Source organism: Poecilia formosa, unplaced genomic scaffold (genome assembly GCF_000485575.1).
Source record: "Poecilia formosa unplaced genomic scaffold, Poecilia_formosa-5.1.2 Scaffold19, whole genome shotgun sequence".
Classification (NCBI taxonomy): Eukaryota; Metazoa; Chordata; class Actinopteri; order Cyprinodontiformes; family Poeciliidae; genus Poecilia; species Poecilia formosa.
The window spans coordinates 3,909,171-3,925,074 of NW_006799958.1; the positions used below are offsets into that span (position 1 = coordinate 3,909,171).

Here is a 15,904-nt window from a genome sequence, read left to right on the forward strand (position 1 = left end):
GCGTGGCTCCTGAAAAATAGTCGGAGTGGTAGGTCTTGATTCTCTTATCCTATCATTTTCATTCCACCGACTTTCCCTTTCGCCAGTTCCGCTTCAGATTTATTGCCCCTTCAGTGACTGGATTTTCACTGTATTCTTTTGCTCGTTGCCACACAAACATCACTGTACAAATTAAGCTCAATAACGCATGTGAAAAATATTTGGATAGTTCAAAACAGATTAGCCGTAAAGCGCAGCTGAAGATCCAGTGTTTGTGAGTTGCTGTATGATATAGATTAAAATCAGAAACTATAATAACTACAGGAAGTAAAAAATATTTCAGACTGGAAATGTATTCTAAGAAAGGTGAAAAGTGTGTTAAGCCACAACATCCTGTTAGGATTTTCTGATAATAATACTTTCACAATGATTACAGAAAAACCCAAATATTGTCTGTTGAGCTAATTAACTCCCACAGATTATATAATCTGTTTCTACTGTTTTGCTTTTATCTATCAGAGGCTGCCAAGTGCATGCCAATATCAAAATCATATTTAATTCGTACTTATCAGTGTGTCTTGCTCATTGGATGACAGCCCAAGATATGTGATTTACAATCGGATACTTTTGTGATTAAAAAATATTTAAAACATTTTCCATCAATGAAACAAAATCAACTTGACAATTGGGGAAACAGTTTTTTTATCAGTTTGAAAGTTTATCTGTATGGGGAAAAAAACTGTTGCAAAGCACTATGGGTAGCATTTTAATCTCAATGACCTCTCCATACACATAGTAATTGATGCTGAGTAAAATTACTGCATAATCAATTTAATAATTGATTTGTGCATGGATGTTTTTAATTCTAGATATGTAGCAGTAAGTTAGTCAATTAAAAAAAATACTGATTGTATCTTGACTTATAAATGTTCCACGTATCATTTTCAAAATAAAAAAGTCAATTAAAAAAAAACATTTTATATACATAAAACATCTTTTTTTCCATGTTGTTCTTCTCTGGTGAAAATATTATTTTAACTATTAACGCAATTTTAGTGCAATATCAAAATTATGTTTCAGGTCGATTTTGTGCCTGGTTTTTCTGGTGGTTAATAGAACAGTCCTGTTGTGCATTATCTGGCAGATCTTTTAAAGCAATCTAAGAACAAGCTATCTAGGACTGCTAAATTCTTGTTTGAGCAGATATGCAGAAAACTGAAATGTAGAAAGTAAACAAGGAAATTCTTCATTGAGAAAAAAAATATTACTTGCAAAAAATTATACCACATTTTTTAAAAAATAAACTAGTAGGTTGTTTTTAGTCTTTAAAGCACATTGTGTCTTTGTGTGGCTTTAATGTTCAAATATTTGCTTGAGTATTTTTTATTAAAACATATTTTCCAGTATAAGGGTGTCTTTTTGTGTGGTGAACTTGTTAACACTGTTGTCTTGCAAGAAAAATGTTTAAAATGTCAGTCTGAGTTTTTTCTGAGTGGAGTTAGTGTGTCTTCCTTGTGCATGTTTGGGTTATCTCTAGTTACTCCATCTTCCTCCCACAGTCCAAAAACATTCAAGTTGGGTTGATTAGTCTCTTAAGTAGCCATTAGGTACGAGTGTGTGTTGTGTGTGTTTCTGTGCTGAACTGGTTGACCCTTTAATTTGCTGACAGTTACAGATACACACCACAGCTGAAACTGACTGGATTTGAACATCCTGTATCAGGATTGGGAGACAAGGCCAAGCTTGACCTCTGCCTATAGAAATCATCCAAGTGTCATAAGCCACGTCCATTTTATTCCACAATCTCTGTTACCTGATCTGAAAGCTCACATAGCCTGCAGTCTTTGCAGACCAACTTGTTTCATGTGAATTGTTTTTATTGATTTTTTTAGTTTGTTTTAACCTATCCTTCATTGGGTATTTATGCTAGCAACTGGCGCTAACCTACCACATATTACTCTTATGATTTTGTCAGCTACTGATACTTAGATCTTAATAGTTATTATTTAGTTTTGTAAGACATTCAATCACTTGTGCAACATGTCCTATGTTTGTTTTCCAAATAACATAAAACATATACAATGTCATGCAAAAGTCTAACTTTCTGGGCTGACTTTAGGCCCCAGTTTTTCAGGATCCCGACAACACTCCTGGTTCCTATCTAAATAAATTTTTTCTTTTAACTATGTTTATTTTTCAATCTTCTTCACTTGTATATAGAGTGAATGTACCAGACGAACTATTAAAAAGCATGTCGGTTTGTCTGCATCTGTGTGTCAGAGTGGGCAACACCTGTTTGGTTTCGCTGTCAGCACCGTCACGTGGAATGTTGCGCTCCCACGCCTTATTTGGTCATATTGAGCTCCGAAGGAAGTCGGTGTCACCTTTATTTTTGTCGTACTAGTGAAGCAACAGTTCCAGATATTGTCAACTGAAAAACACAGAAGTCTGCAGCAATAAAAAAATAACCGAGCACAATACGAACATAGTTATAGAAATTAGCCGAATTTTAGAATTAAATAGCACACGTGGCATTAATTGGAGCAGTTTTGGGTTTTGTAGTTTCTTCCGGAATCACCCAACGTGAGCTCCTTCTGTTTCCGTGTCAGGGAGTAGAGCAGTGGTGTGATTTCAAGGGACTTTCTTTACTTGACAAAATGCAGGTTAGCTCAACTTTTTATGGTTCCATAATGAATCCGGTTGACTTTTTGTGAGCCAAGCGATTCACTATGACCCGATGTCGTAGCGCTGGAAGTAAATTTACGACACTTCAGACTGAAGCTGTGACACCCAGCTAGCAGAGAGGCATCTCAGCCTAGAACTTTTAAGAACGACCACATTATTAATGAAAGAGACGGTTTAAAATGACAATTTATCTCCCCGAATCGTATTAACAGCTAAACAAACAATATTTATGAACAGTAGTGTGTTTTTTAAGTGAGTATGGAACGAAAAATGTAAAACAGAGAAAGGTTTCGGCGTTCATATATGAATTTCAGCTTTTTTAAAATTATTATTATTACTACTATGTCAAAAACAGCTAACAAACAAAAATAAAATTATCCACTTTTTTTCTACCTGAAGAACCCGAACGAAGACACAGAGTGGAATGATATCCTGAGGAAGAAAGGCATCCTTCCTCCAAAAGAGGTTCCTGAAGATGATGAAGAGGAGGAAGTGGCCCTTCAGCAGCAGTCTGTTGGTATGAGTATTTTGTTTGATGGAAGAGACGGGAAGCAAGTTATAAGGATATGACTGGATGTCACGACACAGAGGCAATTACTGCGTTAAAAATGGTTGTGATTGCATTTCTTTATATTTTATATAAATTGATATTTGTCAATGCTTTAATGGAATCATAATTGGAAAAACTAGATGATGTTTAGTTTGCAAACATCATCAATTAAAACTAATGAATATCATGATGCATTCCCACCCCTCAAAAAAACCTCTATGATAATTTCCTTTCTGTGAAATTATCATAGAGATTTAGATTATTGCTAAGTACCATACAAACATTTGGCACCGTGTGCTCATTAAATATTTTAACAGATCAAAATTTTATTATTTGACTTATTTTCAACAAATAGGTGAGATGTAAGCGGTCACTCATTGTTGTCTCCGCAGTGAAAACCTACGAGAGCATGACGCTGGAAGAACTCGAGGAGAACGAGGACGAGTTTGGCGAGGACGACGAGGCCGCCATGGAGATGTACAAGTGAGTAAAAAGGATTTGGCTTTCTCGCATCGTGTGAAAAGATCTCAAAAACCGGAGATGTTTGAAAAACGTAGGTTTTTATCGTATTTAGTCCAGTGGTAATGCTGGTTTATCCAGTCCAGTATTTACTCATGGTGTGTCGACTGGGGGGGATTTCTCCGACTCGGAGATGTTGACGTACCGGATCTCTTTTCAGGCAGAAACGTCTCGCCGAGTGGAAGGCGGCTCAGATGAAGAACGTGTTCGGAGAGTTGGGTGAAATCTCCGGGCAGGATTACGTGAAGGAGGTCAACAAGGCTGGAGAGGGGATCTGGGTGGTGCTGCACCTCTACAAGCAGGGGTAGGTCAACCTGTAGATCAGCTTGTAGGTCAACCTGTAAGTCAGTCTGTAGGTCAGTCTGTAGGTCAGCTGACGGTCGATGTAAGTTAAGGCACACTGCTTCCCTTAGGGGTGCTGCTGATAAATCTGCTCCAATTTCTTAAATTTTTCAGAGCGATCTTCTGATACTTGCATGACAAACCGTTCTTATCCGCTGATCTTATTTACCTCCTCAAAGGTCTGACAATCAGCCTCTGTCTCCCTCTTGTCTCCCTTAACAGAGGGCCGACTGACAGACCAGCCCACTAAGGGTGGGACTTATCGTATCGTTTATCATTTATTTTTAACAGTTTCTCGTCATGATAAGAATTTTGACTTATCATTGTCACAATACATTTCAGTTAGTTTAAAAAAAGGTGTAAAATGTTATTTTTTACTATTTTCTCCTCTATTTTTTTCCCTACAAGAGCATCAATATGAGTAATATTTGTTTTATTTTTTATTTTATTCACTTATCATTATTATTATTTAGTATTTTTTTCCCCTCTCTTTTCATCAACTTATTCTATTGTGTCATCACTTTTGTCCAGAACTTTGGTGGAGTTTTACACCTGCTTTTAAAAGTGCTATACAAATAAATTTGACATTGACATTGTAAATTCAGAAAATACGACAACATGAAGTCTGTATGTGCAGCTTAGTGATGCCAGTTTTTCAACGGCAGCATCTATATACGTGGCGCCATGAATGCTGTGCCGTGCAGTTACATAATAAAGAAGTGACAGTTTTTAATCATCATTTTTATCGTTACCACAGTAGTGCTACAAAGTATCGTCGTAAAAGTTGAACTCCATGTCGCCCGGCACGTCTGTATTTACCCGATTAACAATAATCGCTCCACTGTTGCCAACTTGGCAACTTTATTCTATATTTAGCAACTTTTCAGATAAAAAAAAAAAAAGAAAATTGGTATCTTACAAAATTGGAATCAGCAGGTCAGGCTTTTTAAAGGCCGGTGATCAGCTAAAATAATTCAACGCCTGTTTTGCCTATTTTTAATCCATGGTGGAACATTTTATTTTGTAAAACTTAACCTAATGAATTCAGCCTATAGCAAAATATTTAGGTTGATGATGCCTTTTAAATTTAACCATAGACATTACTGGAGAAGAGAAACGGCGTAAAGCTGCTTTTTGTGGTGACTTTAAACATCAGGAAAAGACTAGAAAACAAACCTAAAACCAAAGTTTGATAGATGATCAGACACGCTTAAAACAAGTCAGTGTTCCTGTGGTAACTAAATTGGACCCGACTTCCTTTTGTTTACTGCTTCTTCAGACTATCGAGACATGAATTTTTTTCGTACAAAGTTGAGAGTTCAGTGCTGATCTCTGTGTCCGTTTGGTCTCGGCCCAGCATCCCTCTGTGCACCCTGATCAACCAGCACCTGAGCGGCCTGGCCAGGAAATTCCCTCAGACCAAGTTCCTCCGATCCATCTCCACCACCTGCATCCCCAACTACCCCGACCGCAACCTGCCCACCATCTTTGTTTACTTTGAGGGAGAGATGAAGGCCCAGTTCATCGGCCCTCTCGTATTCGGAGGCATGAACCTCAAGGTCGAAGGTAGGGCAACATTGTTATTTTTATTTTTATTTTTTGGTTTTAGCTGAGGTCGGAAGTGTACATAAATCTGTGCATTTCAGATTTACAAGTTTTTCTAAGTGTTGCTAGGAAACAGAAGCACAACATTTGACTCTGCGCTCTGTAACTGCACCCAACGCTCTCGCCTGTAAATTATTGTATCTGAAGTGGAAATAAACTCCTGACTTTGGGAATCGTGTGCAGTTTTAAAAATTTAACCTCACGTATTCTTCTGTTTCATTTTTTAGTTTGAGAAACTTTACGTGAAATATTCCCTTTGTGTTTTTTCATTGTTTGCGTGTTTCTTTTTGTTTTTTTTGTTTTTTTTATGTGCAGAGCTGGAGTGGAGGTTATCGGAAACCGGCGCAGTGAAGACCGACCTGGAAGAAAACCCCAGGAAACAAATCGAAGACAAGATGATGTCGTCGATCAGAAGTTCGTTTCCGACACGGAAGGACAGCGGCTCTGAGGACGAGGATGATTAAAGAAACACCAAAACAAAAAAAACACTCCCAACAGAGGAACACGCCTTTGGAGACAGAACATTAAAGAACCGAGCAGGACCTCCTTTGTCATATATAATCTTCTTTTTTTTATTTTTACAGAGCTCAGTCCTGCTTAAAGGCACGTGGGCAGGCCACTCTGCTGGAACAACACACCTCTGTTTTCTTTTTGTAACCTTACACAACCATTAGACACAAATTTTAACTGTTTTTTTATTATTACATGGTAATTATGTCACAAAATGTACATATACATTTCATCCTCCTTTAATTAGAGTTCGCCCCTTTTTGCCACATTTAGTTTCCAAAGTTCTCTTTTGAAATAAAAAAAGTCACTGCTGATGAGAGTTTTAAAGTGTTTATATCTTGTTTTAGAGAGAAACTCGGTAACATTCGGAAGCATCGAGACGCAGGTGCGTCATCGCAGAACGGTCGTTTTTTTTTTTTTTTTTTTTTTTTTTTGTCTTTATAAGTAATTTTCTGTTCAGGAAAAAAATAATAAAATGTTTCTGTCCAGAGCCAGAGATGCTGCGTGTCGCTCGGTATCGGTAGACTCCTCATCCAGGCCGGAGCTGCCAGCTGCTCCTCCTCCTCCTCCTCCTCCTCCTCCTCCTCCTCATTCTCATTGCGTGTCGTTTCCTCCCCTGACTTTCTCAGATTCCTCCTCCTTTACAGCATTCCCTCTGGCAGGTCTCGGAGTTTCTGTTCAATTAGCAGCAGGTAATGAGAGGCAGAGAAATGTCAGTGAGAGCCGGCAATGAACAAGAGCAGTGATGAAGAAGTTGATGCGATTTATTCGGGCTCCGTCCTAATCACTTCTTCTTCTTCTCTGCCTGAAAGGTTAAGTCTTTAAAGGCAGAGGACAAATAATGGAACAAGTCCTTTTCTCTGACGGTGTCTGGACTTTAACATCCTGCAGAGTGATAAGTTATTTTAGACAATGTTTTTTGCTCTTTGCTTTTTGTTCTTATTAAAGGAACAACTCAGAATTTTAATAAAATGACTTCATATGAGTAGTGATGTGGCTTCTGAGTCGAGTTAAAAAGACATGCTGCTCCATTCTCTGATTTTACTTTTTATAGGTTTATGTTTGAGTAAAATAAACATTGTTCTTTTATTCTATGAACTACTGACAACATGCCTCTGAAATTACAAGCAAAAAAAAGTATTTATTTGCAGAAAGTGAGAAATGGTCAAAATAACGAAAAAAGATGCTGTGCTCTCAGACCTCAAATAATGCAAAGAAAACAAGTTCACATTCATTTAGAAACAATACTAATGTTTGAACTCATAAATCAACGTTTGGTGGAATAACCAGGAGGTTTTATAGTGCAGTGGGCTCTGAGTTTTTTTTCCAGAGCTGCAGGAGTGAAAACTTTTCTTACCACAAGCAGCACCTTCTTCTTTCTCCTCTGGGATAGTTTAGGCGAAAGTCGCATCAAAGGGTGAACTGAGTGGGACTAAACGAGAAACGGAGATTAGATCATTAATAGTGGTTAGGCGGAATAAAAAGGGCTAAATTATTGATCCCACCCCTGAGTATTGGTTTTACAGAATAAAACAACTTTATTGTCATTAGTCAGTGATTTGTACGACCGGCGGTTGTGCTTGGATGCCAATTTTCTTTACATTTTTAAATTACTTTAGTGAACATCTAGAAGGAAATTTACATCTGAATACGATGAATGATGTACATATGCTCCGTGTGTGATGGGACTTGTTTTTACAAACACAGACACTTCCGGCCATCTTTTTGTCTCACCTCTTGTTGAACAGCTCCGACAGAGTTGCGTGCTTTGGAGTAATGAAACAGAAACTGGGGTAGAAAGAAAAAAAACATCAATATTAAACTACATGCTGTTGTTTACCATCCAAATTATAAGTTAAATATAATAAAACTAAGCAAATCTTACCCTTTTGAAAATATTCTGAACTTGCTCCTGAGGAAGAAAATTAACAGATTAACATCAGAAATATCAACTGAAAAAAAACTGTTATAACTGCATCTGTCATAACTCTAGAAAACAAATATACAAGAGGCACAGAGAGAAATTCAGAGGTGTTGTCTGCTTATCCAGGTTGTTGTACTTCTGCATGTTCTATCTCTATATATTTCCCTGTGTTTTGTGATAACGTCCAATAATTGTTCTGCATATTTTACCAACTCTATGTGTTTTACTTCTGCACCGGCCCATCTGTGAAGCACGTCTTTGATTATTTGCCAGTTTCTTGTATTTTATTTTACCCCAAATGTTGGATGCTCATCATTTCTGAGTGCTAAAGAACAAGGCCAGCCTGAACTCACTGCGTCAGAAAGACGTAGGTTGACCTCGGCGTTAGATGTATCAAGTGAAAAGCTTTGACCCTGAAAAAGTCCAGGATTATAACATTTCTTTTACTTTTTTTTTAACCTAGCAAGCTAAAAATAAATTATCTCAGATAATTGCAACTTTATGTCAAAGCTGGTTGAGTCCACTTCATTCCCTGTGACACCATTTGATTTGGAAATAAAGCTGTTTAATCTTAACACAATCTCTTGAGTTAGAGAGGTGAGGTGAAGTACTGGTAGAAATAGCATCTCAGTGGTTATACTCAAAATAAATTTAGCTGTAAACTATAAATGGGTTCAGTGAATCGGCACCAAAGATAAAGCAGGAAAAGTGGTAAAAAAAAAAAGCATCCAGTCCCACCAGCTTAACGCCATTGAAACAAAGTAGTTATTTTCTACTTTGTCATGATGGCGGTGTTTGGTGTTGGAGATACAGCACACCGCCCAGGGTGCCATTGTGTCAGGGGGTGGCCCTTTTGTGAAAAAAGCTAATTTGTTAGTTTTATCACAAAAAACATATTACTTATCCCTGTTTCCGATCAAGAGATATTGGGAACGGCGATAGCTAAAGCCTAAAATATCTGCACTGATCAAAACGTGAGTTGAATAGTTCTATGCTGAACAGATTCACTAAAACTCAGGCTGAGGTTTGACAATTTCTGTTCTTTAAACCCTTTATTCTGTTTGTAAAATCACGAAAGAGCTGAAAACTGAAAGAAACCCAAAACCGACAATTCATTTATAAAACTTTTCTTCATTTTCCTTAGGTTTCTTTTTCCAAGAATGAAATCTGCATCACAGACTTTTTTTATTTTTTAAATGCACTAATAGAAACTCCTCAGCTGATCCCGGCAGCCATTTGCGGAAAACGTCCTCTGAGTTTGGTGAACAATGGCATCATCGACACACATTATCTCTGAGAGGAAAATACATCATCGCTCTTTCGGGAACCGAGGCTGATGGGAAATGCGGTGCTCAATCTTTTCTTCTTCTCCTCAATCTTAAATGTTTAATGTTATCACGGCAGCCCAATCGCTCGGGGAGTCCAGAGCGATTGTGATGTCGACTCACCTCGTTTTGGTCTCTCCACAACACATTACTCATATCGTCGCTCTGGACGCCTCGCACCTTCGGACAAACAACAAGAGCTTTTAGGATTTCGTTAACGGATTAAAAGAATACAGTATAGTATTCAAAATAAATGGATGCTTTTGGAAAGTCCATAGGTTTAATTACAGCTCAGCATCACTACTGCTTCATCTTGGTCTGGCTGCTACACATCAGAGTGATCTATTGTATTTAATTGGACTTTTAATTTGTGATAATTAAACAAGATGGCTGCTTCAGGGCCATTAAAATAGAAGGAAATGGCAAAAACTGTGAGACATCAAAGTGAACATCCATGAAGAGGGAAGAGGGACTGATGAGGGGTGGTGAAAAGGTGGATGAAGAGAAGTTATTTCACTACCTTTCGTAATGCGGTGTCATCCCGCCACTGTCCAAAAAGACTGGCATCTGGACAAACAGGACATGTAAAGTTAGCATTCTCTAATTACGTTGCATGAGAAACAAAAAGATGGCTGCATCTCCAGCACTTTGGGGCGCACTCTTAATTCATCCCGTAGCAGTTAGCTCCAAAAAAGTGATTTGAGCCATTTTTAAATGAGATTTGCACACTGAATCAAAGACTGGGTAATTCTGTGTGGCTTCAGGCGAAATGAGGGGACTTTTAAGTAGCGGTTTCAAATCCAATCTAACTAAAAAATCCACAGGATCATTAAGATCTCTTAGGGAGAATCTAATCATTAGTGACAAACAAAACATCAGCTAAAAATTGGTTTCAGCTGACCCCCGGTGGCTAAACCGCTTAATGTCACCATAACGCTGACTTGTTGCTCCAGCAAAGTCTGCCACTTACTATGAAGGGAGCTGATGAGAGGGAAGGAGAGGAACAAACCGTGTTGTAGAGACTGAGATTAACTGTGGTGCTCTGTGTGTGTAAGATTTGAACACAAGCTACACATCATTCAAACTATATTTAAATTAAGAATTAAACGAGCATGTGTAAAATGCTAAGCCTGTGTGACTCTGGCAATTGTGGATAAGTTTGTCTTTTTTTTTTTTATTTAACATTTATCTAATCTGATTGAGATCAAGTATATATGCTTTAAAGACTGCTCTGGAATGCCTAAAATTTCATATATTATTTTTAAGTAAAAATTGTTACTTATACAGGTGGTAAAGTTTATCCAAATTTCTCACGGCATGACATTTGCAGTTATGTTTTTAAACATGGCTAACATGTTGATTAGTATCAAATGTACTAAAAAGGCACACCAAGCTGGAAAAACATCATATTTTATAGACAATAATGATCAAATATCACTTAACATTCCTTCACCGCCTGTATTAAATATTTTGTATAAGCATTAGCCTGTCAATATTACTTTTTCCATTCCTTATTTTTGCACCTTTACTTTTGTTAAACACACATTTACCTCTCAGCTTTTACTTGTTTTTATTTGTTGTTGTTTTTAACGTCAAACAACTTCTGAACAGAGTTTGAAGAACATGGCTGCATGCTGCACAGCTTTGAATTGTTCTGCATTGTAGAATTTAAATGAATACACTTTAGTTAGTATCATGTTATGTGTCTCATATTTAATATAAACCATTTATAATCCTTACAGCTTTCTTATGTAGCCTCCATGCTAATTTAGCCATAATCAGGGAATACATGCATTTAGATGAGGCTTGTTAGTCAGATTAAAAGCACCTTTAGAAAACAATTAGCAATATTTTTCTCCCCCATTTATGAATAAACATATTTATGGAGCTGAAAAACGGCAATTCATTATTATTATGATTTGCTTTTATTTATTCTTTAGTGTGCTCAGGCATTATTTGGTATAACCTTAATAAAAGTACATTTCTTAAAAGGACATTGTTATCTATTTACCCCCAGCAGCCTCCAGGTTACTCAAATTAAACTATTAATGTTTATAAAACCTCCGCACAGAGTTTTACACCTCGGACAGATTATAGTCCATATTTTGACACTGAAACACGAATTGCAATTAAATTAAAAACCAAGTACTTCGTAAAAACCCTGTCGCTCACCTGTTGTGCTCAAACATCCAAAAATCCCCAACAAACACAGCAGGAAAAGTTGTCGCACCGTCGGTAGAGTCATCTCTCTCGTTTCCTCGCTCTTCTTCTTCTTCTTCTCCTCCCTATTTGTGGTTCTGTTTATGATTCTCTGACCGGCTCGGCTCGGTTCGTGTCTGCTGTGACCACGTCGTGCTCTCGTGCAGCACTTTAAACTCTTCGCAGGCTCTCGGGCAACCTCACCGTCGACCAATCACAGGCCGATCCGATAATCGGCCGCGTGCGCAACTCTCCACACTCACTCCTCCGCGCGCGCATCACCAGTCCACACGGGCTGCCGATCACTGGGATTACCGGACTGATGTAAACCTGTGCTGCTTACGTCAGGACATAGATGCGATTGTCGTTCGGTTAGAGGATGATCATAGTTTTAAATGAGCAATTAATCCAAAGACTAGACCAAAGATGAGCTGGAATAAGTGGGAAATAGGAGGAAGGTGTGCCGCAGGTACATCAATATAGTTGTAGTCATGCGTTGCAGGAACATGACAACTTCTTCTCTTTCTCTGATTGCTGGAATTTGGTGCAAGAACCAAGAGTTTATTTGTTTGCATCATTTCTAAATACATAACAAATACATATGTGTGTATTTGTAACATTTCGAGAAACAACGAATTTGCACTTTGTTCGTCATAAACACAAAAAAACTACTTTTTTGCCATAAGTAATTTAAGTTAAAAATATTAATGATATTAAGTGATTTCAGTTTGCTTTAAAGTTCTAAAAATTGTAAGGGAATGTTTAGCAAGCACTTGACACTAAGTGGTGGAGGTGTGCAATACTACGTATTTTGGTATTGATTTGTTACAAAGTATCGGTATCAGTATCACCGATACTGATAGTTTCTAAGATTGATGTGTCACAAACTACTGACAATTAGGTGCTTTTGTGTTATTTTTTTTCTTTGTGTAAACTCTATTCTAGGTTTGAACAAAATAATTCAAAGTTTATACGTGTCTATAAAATACTTTAATAAGATATTGAAGTATTTTGTATTTTCCATGCATTTTTCCTAAATAAACTGCAAAAAAAAAAAAAAAGACAATTTGAGAGCAAATCAAAATAAAATCTTTTTGAAGTGCGATTGAGAAATTACGGCGGAAAAATAAACAAACATTTCAAGCAGGAATCTGAAACTAAAGTATCGATCTTGCCATGCTAGTACCAAACCAATACTGATACCAAATTGATATTGATATTATGTGCACTTTGGATCGATTCGCACACCTCCACTAAGTGAAACTGGGCTCACAGAGTCAAACATGGGAGCTTGCTGTACTCTAGCTGTTTTGATTGGAACCAGATGTGTTGATCATTTTGACTATTTTGAGCTTTTTCAGCAACAAACGCTCTGGTTGGGGTTCATGTGAATAAAAGGATGGATGCATGGAAAAGCAGCTGAAGCCCGACGTTAAGCACGGTGGAGGATCTGTAATACCGCGGGCCTGTTTCTCTTCCAAATGCCTCTGCGAACTTATTAGAGGACATAGCATCATACATTCTTTTAAATGCAAAGACAGTAGCCATAACTTGGAGTCTTCAAGTAAAGGGAAAATGGGCTACTGTTGGGCCTTGATCTAAAATGAGTCAAGATAGAAATGATTCACTATGGGGGGGTTAATGATCATCTCAAAAGAAAACTTGTAGAGCGAGAAAAGAGCATTAAAAATGACTCATGACCAACTAAACACTAAAGAGAAGGCGAGTGCCAATAAATGTGGAAGATGTTGTAATTCTTAACAAGTCCAAGAATATTCCCAAATCCTTTTTTTTCCCAACATTGTGAGCAGATGATTACATTAGAGCTTATAATCTGAATTAAAGTAAGGCTAAAAGCTTTTTGTTTATATATTCGTCTTGCCCTTCCAATTTGCATGTTTCCTGATACTGTGTTGGAAGACAGTCATTTTTATTACAGGTATTTCAAATGAATTCAGCAAATTTATACTTTCACAGATTCACGAGCTGGATTGGCTTTCACAACAAAACGTTAAGAAAATCTTGAAAATTATAAACTAGGGCTATTCGTATCAACGAATCAGTTTGAAACAAAGGAAACAGAGTTGGAAACGCTTATAAGGAATGAAAACATGCCGTCAGATGTCATGCTAAAACTGTCTGCGTACACGCTAGCGTGTGTTTTTATTGGGATCCTCTCAACATATGCTGTCTGTGGAGATTAGAGTCCTGTGGGTAAGAACTAATTATCTGCAGATGATTCAGACAAAGCCATATTGTTTTTAGTTTGTGGCACCACCCGACAAGGCTGTGTTTCAGAAAACACTGTGAATCAGAAAAGATCTTCATTTCAAGCACAAGACTGTTTTTTTTATTATTATTATTTCTTTGAGCGGTGTTATATAGGAAACAAGTTTTGATTTTATAACACGAGGAGATAACTTGCAATCATTGCCATAATTTTCTTAGATAGCAAGCAAATTGCAGCGCAATCTCCGGTGTGCTGTTTTTCCTTTCTCCTCATATGGCCTCAGAAAACCAAGATCTGGATATGAATACGTGTTTGTTCGAGATGGTGAACATCTGGAACTGTGCCACAGTGAAACCCGCCTCTTGTTATTGTGGCATTTCGAAAACAGAAATAATTTGGGTAGTTTCGAGCTGACCTAAAGCTGGTGAAGCTTACCTGATGTCACCTGAGACAGGGAGAAAATAAAAGTTTTTATCCACTTCTGGTTTCTAGTGTCATGAAAAAGAAGAATATGTTATAATGCTGAAACACCGCTAGAATTTAAGTGTATTTTAAAAAAGAAAGTTAGCACAATCAAACTTAAATTACATGTCTGGTTTATTTTCGACATTCAACTTAAAACTTTTGGATTACCACATAATACCGATGCTCTTCACATGGAGCATACGTTATGTTTATGGAGGCCTGCATGTATATTTGTTTTACATTTATGCTAAGCTCTATTTCTGCAAACATCTCTTACACTGATAACTCAGTGATTCTTGAGAACAGGGACAAAATGGTTTTTAATTTTCCCATTTTTTAAAAAATTTTTATTATTATTTTTCATCCTTATATATGCAAATATGACAAATAATGTTTTGGAAATGTAAAGATGCTAAGGTACAGGATCCCAGTTTTTTTTTAAAATTACATATTTAATCGACTTTACCCAGAACTTTGTCATCACCATCTGACAAAAATAAACATAAAATAATTTTTTAATTACCCTGTTAGTGATATTTTTCACTCATTTTACAGACAAATGTTTCTCAAGAAACAAAATAAATATTATTTAAAACAAAAAACAACAAAAAGTCCATCTGATGGAGTTGACAGTGAGTGATGGAGTTGACACAGAACTGAAGGTGGTGACAAATTAGTGGGTAAAAAGACTTGATACATGTGAAATAATGCAATTTATGTAAAATACACTAAAATGGATTAACTGCACATTTAAGTGAAATTTGTCAACAATTTCACTGAAAGAGTCAGAAAGACTCTAATGGAGTTGACGAAATGCCAAACTACCTCAATTTATATGTTATTCTGAAGGAAGCCATATTGTAGCTCTCAGGTCCATTAAATCTTTACAATATACCAAAATTAAGCTTTTATTTCACAAAATTTCATCAAAGTTTTGTAATTTGTCAGTTATGGAGTTGACACATCATGGTTGTGACAAGCAACTTAGGAATAAAACAGAAGACAAAACTAAAGAATAACATAAGCTAACCAGAGCTAACTAGCCCTCTTAGCAAAGGAAGAGAAAAGACGACGTCATGGGGTCCTCAGAAGTTCTGGTGCCCCCCAATAATGCCTGATTTTTTTTTACATTCTTTTCATTTCTGACGGTGTTGACAAAAACTAGGGACAAATTTCAATGGAGTTGGAAAATATCTGAAAATTATTTTTAATTCAATTTATTGATACCTTTATAATTATTTATAAACATTTTTTTTTCAAATGGTAAACGGTAGCTGCTTGCTGCTGTGTTCAGTACATTCGATAGGAATACTTAATTGATTAATAGTGACTAATAGTTGGTTAATACAGAAAGAAATTAATACTGACATCAGCAATCTGAGGAACTCATTTTACATACTGTTGAGATTTAGAATCTCAATCGATGAATCATAATTTGTATTGACACCTTGATCATAAAATCAGCCAAGAAAAGCATTCAGACTTTACTTATTTTATTAACTTTCAGCGCTGAAAGGAGACACTTTACCATTACATCCGAGAAGAGTTTCTAAAAAAGTCTGTGCAGCGTC

At 36.9% G+C, this 15,904-nt stretch overlaps 2 protein-coding genes across 2 annotated transcripts; one reads left to right on the top strand and one right to left on the bottom strand.

Annotated features, from left to right (window-relative positions):
- Nucleotides 1-2,535: 2,535 nt before the first annotated feature.
- On the top strand, nt 2,536-6,504 carry pdcl3 (phosducin-like 3). Its single transcript, XM_007547305.2, has 6 exons — nt 2,536-2,642; nt 3,064-3,181; nt 3,607-3,697; nt 3,894-4,037; nt 5,433-5,641; nt 5,996-6,504. The coding sequence occupies exons 1-6, from the start codon at nt 2,637-2,639 to the stop codon at nt 6,142-6,144; spliced, it is 717 nt and encodes a 238-aa protein (XP_007547367.1). The 5' UTR covers nt 2,536-2,636; the 3' UTR covers nt 6,145-6,504.
- nms (neuromedin S) lies at nt 6,358-11,786 on the bottom strand. Its single transcript, XM_007547304.2, has 7 exons — nt 11,612-11,786; nt 9,960-10,006; nt 9,563-9,619; nt 8,076-8,102; nt 7,925-7,978; nt 7,548-7,622; nt 6,358-6,864 (listed from the first exon to the last, which is right to left on the bottom strand). The coding sequence occupies exons 1-7, from the start codon at nt 11,682-11,684 to the stop codon at nt 6,832-6,834; spliced, it is 366 nt and encodes a 121-aa protein (XP_007547366.1). The 5' UTR covers nt 11,685-11,786; the 3' UTR covers nt 6,358-6,831.
- Between the last annotated feature and the right edge of the window lie 4,118 nt (nt 11,787-15,904).

Bases quoted from the DNA above. Each gene is read 5' to 3' on its own strand.
- pdcl3 (XM_007547305.2), top strand. The intron at 3,182-3,606 runs GTATGAGTATTT...TTGTCTCCGCAG, and splicing joins CCTTCAGCAGCAGTCTGTTG to TGAAAACCTACGAGAGCATG. The intron at 4,038-5,432 runs GTAGGTCAACCT...GTCTCGGCCCAG, and splicing joins CTGCACCTCTACAAGCAGGG to CATCCCTCTGTGCACCCTGA.
- nms (XM_007547304.2), bottom strand. From the start codon at position 11,684: ATGACTCTACCGACGGTGCGACAACTTTTCCTGCTGTGTTTGTTGGGG. The intron at 10,007-11,611 runs GTGAGCGACAGG...CTGTTTGTCCAG, and splicing joins TGGATGTTTGAGCACAACAG to ATGCCAGTCTTTTTGGACAG. The intron at 6,865-7,547 runs GTAAGAAAAGTT...CTAATTGAACAG, and splicing joins AGAAGAAGGTGCTGCTTGTG to AAACTCCGAGACCTGCCAGA.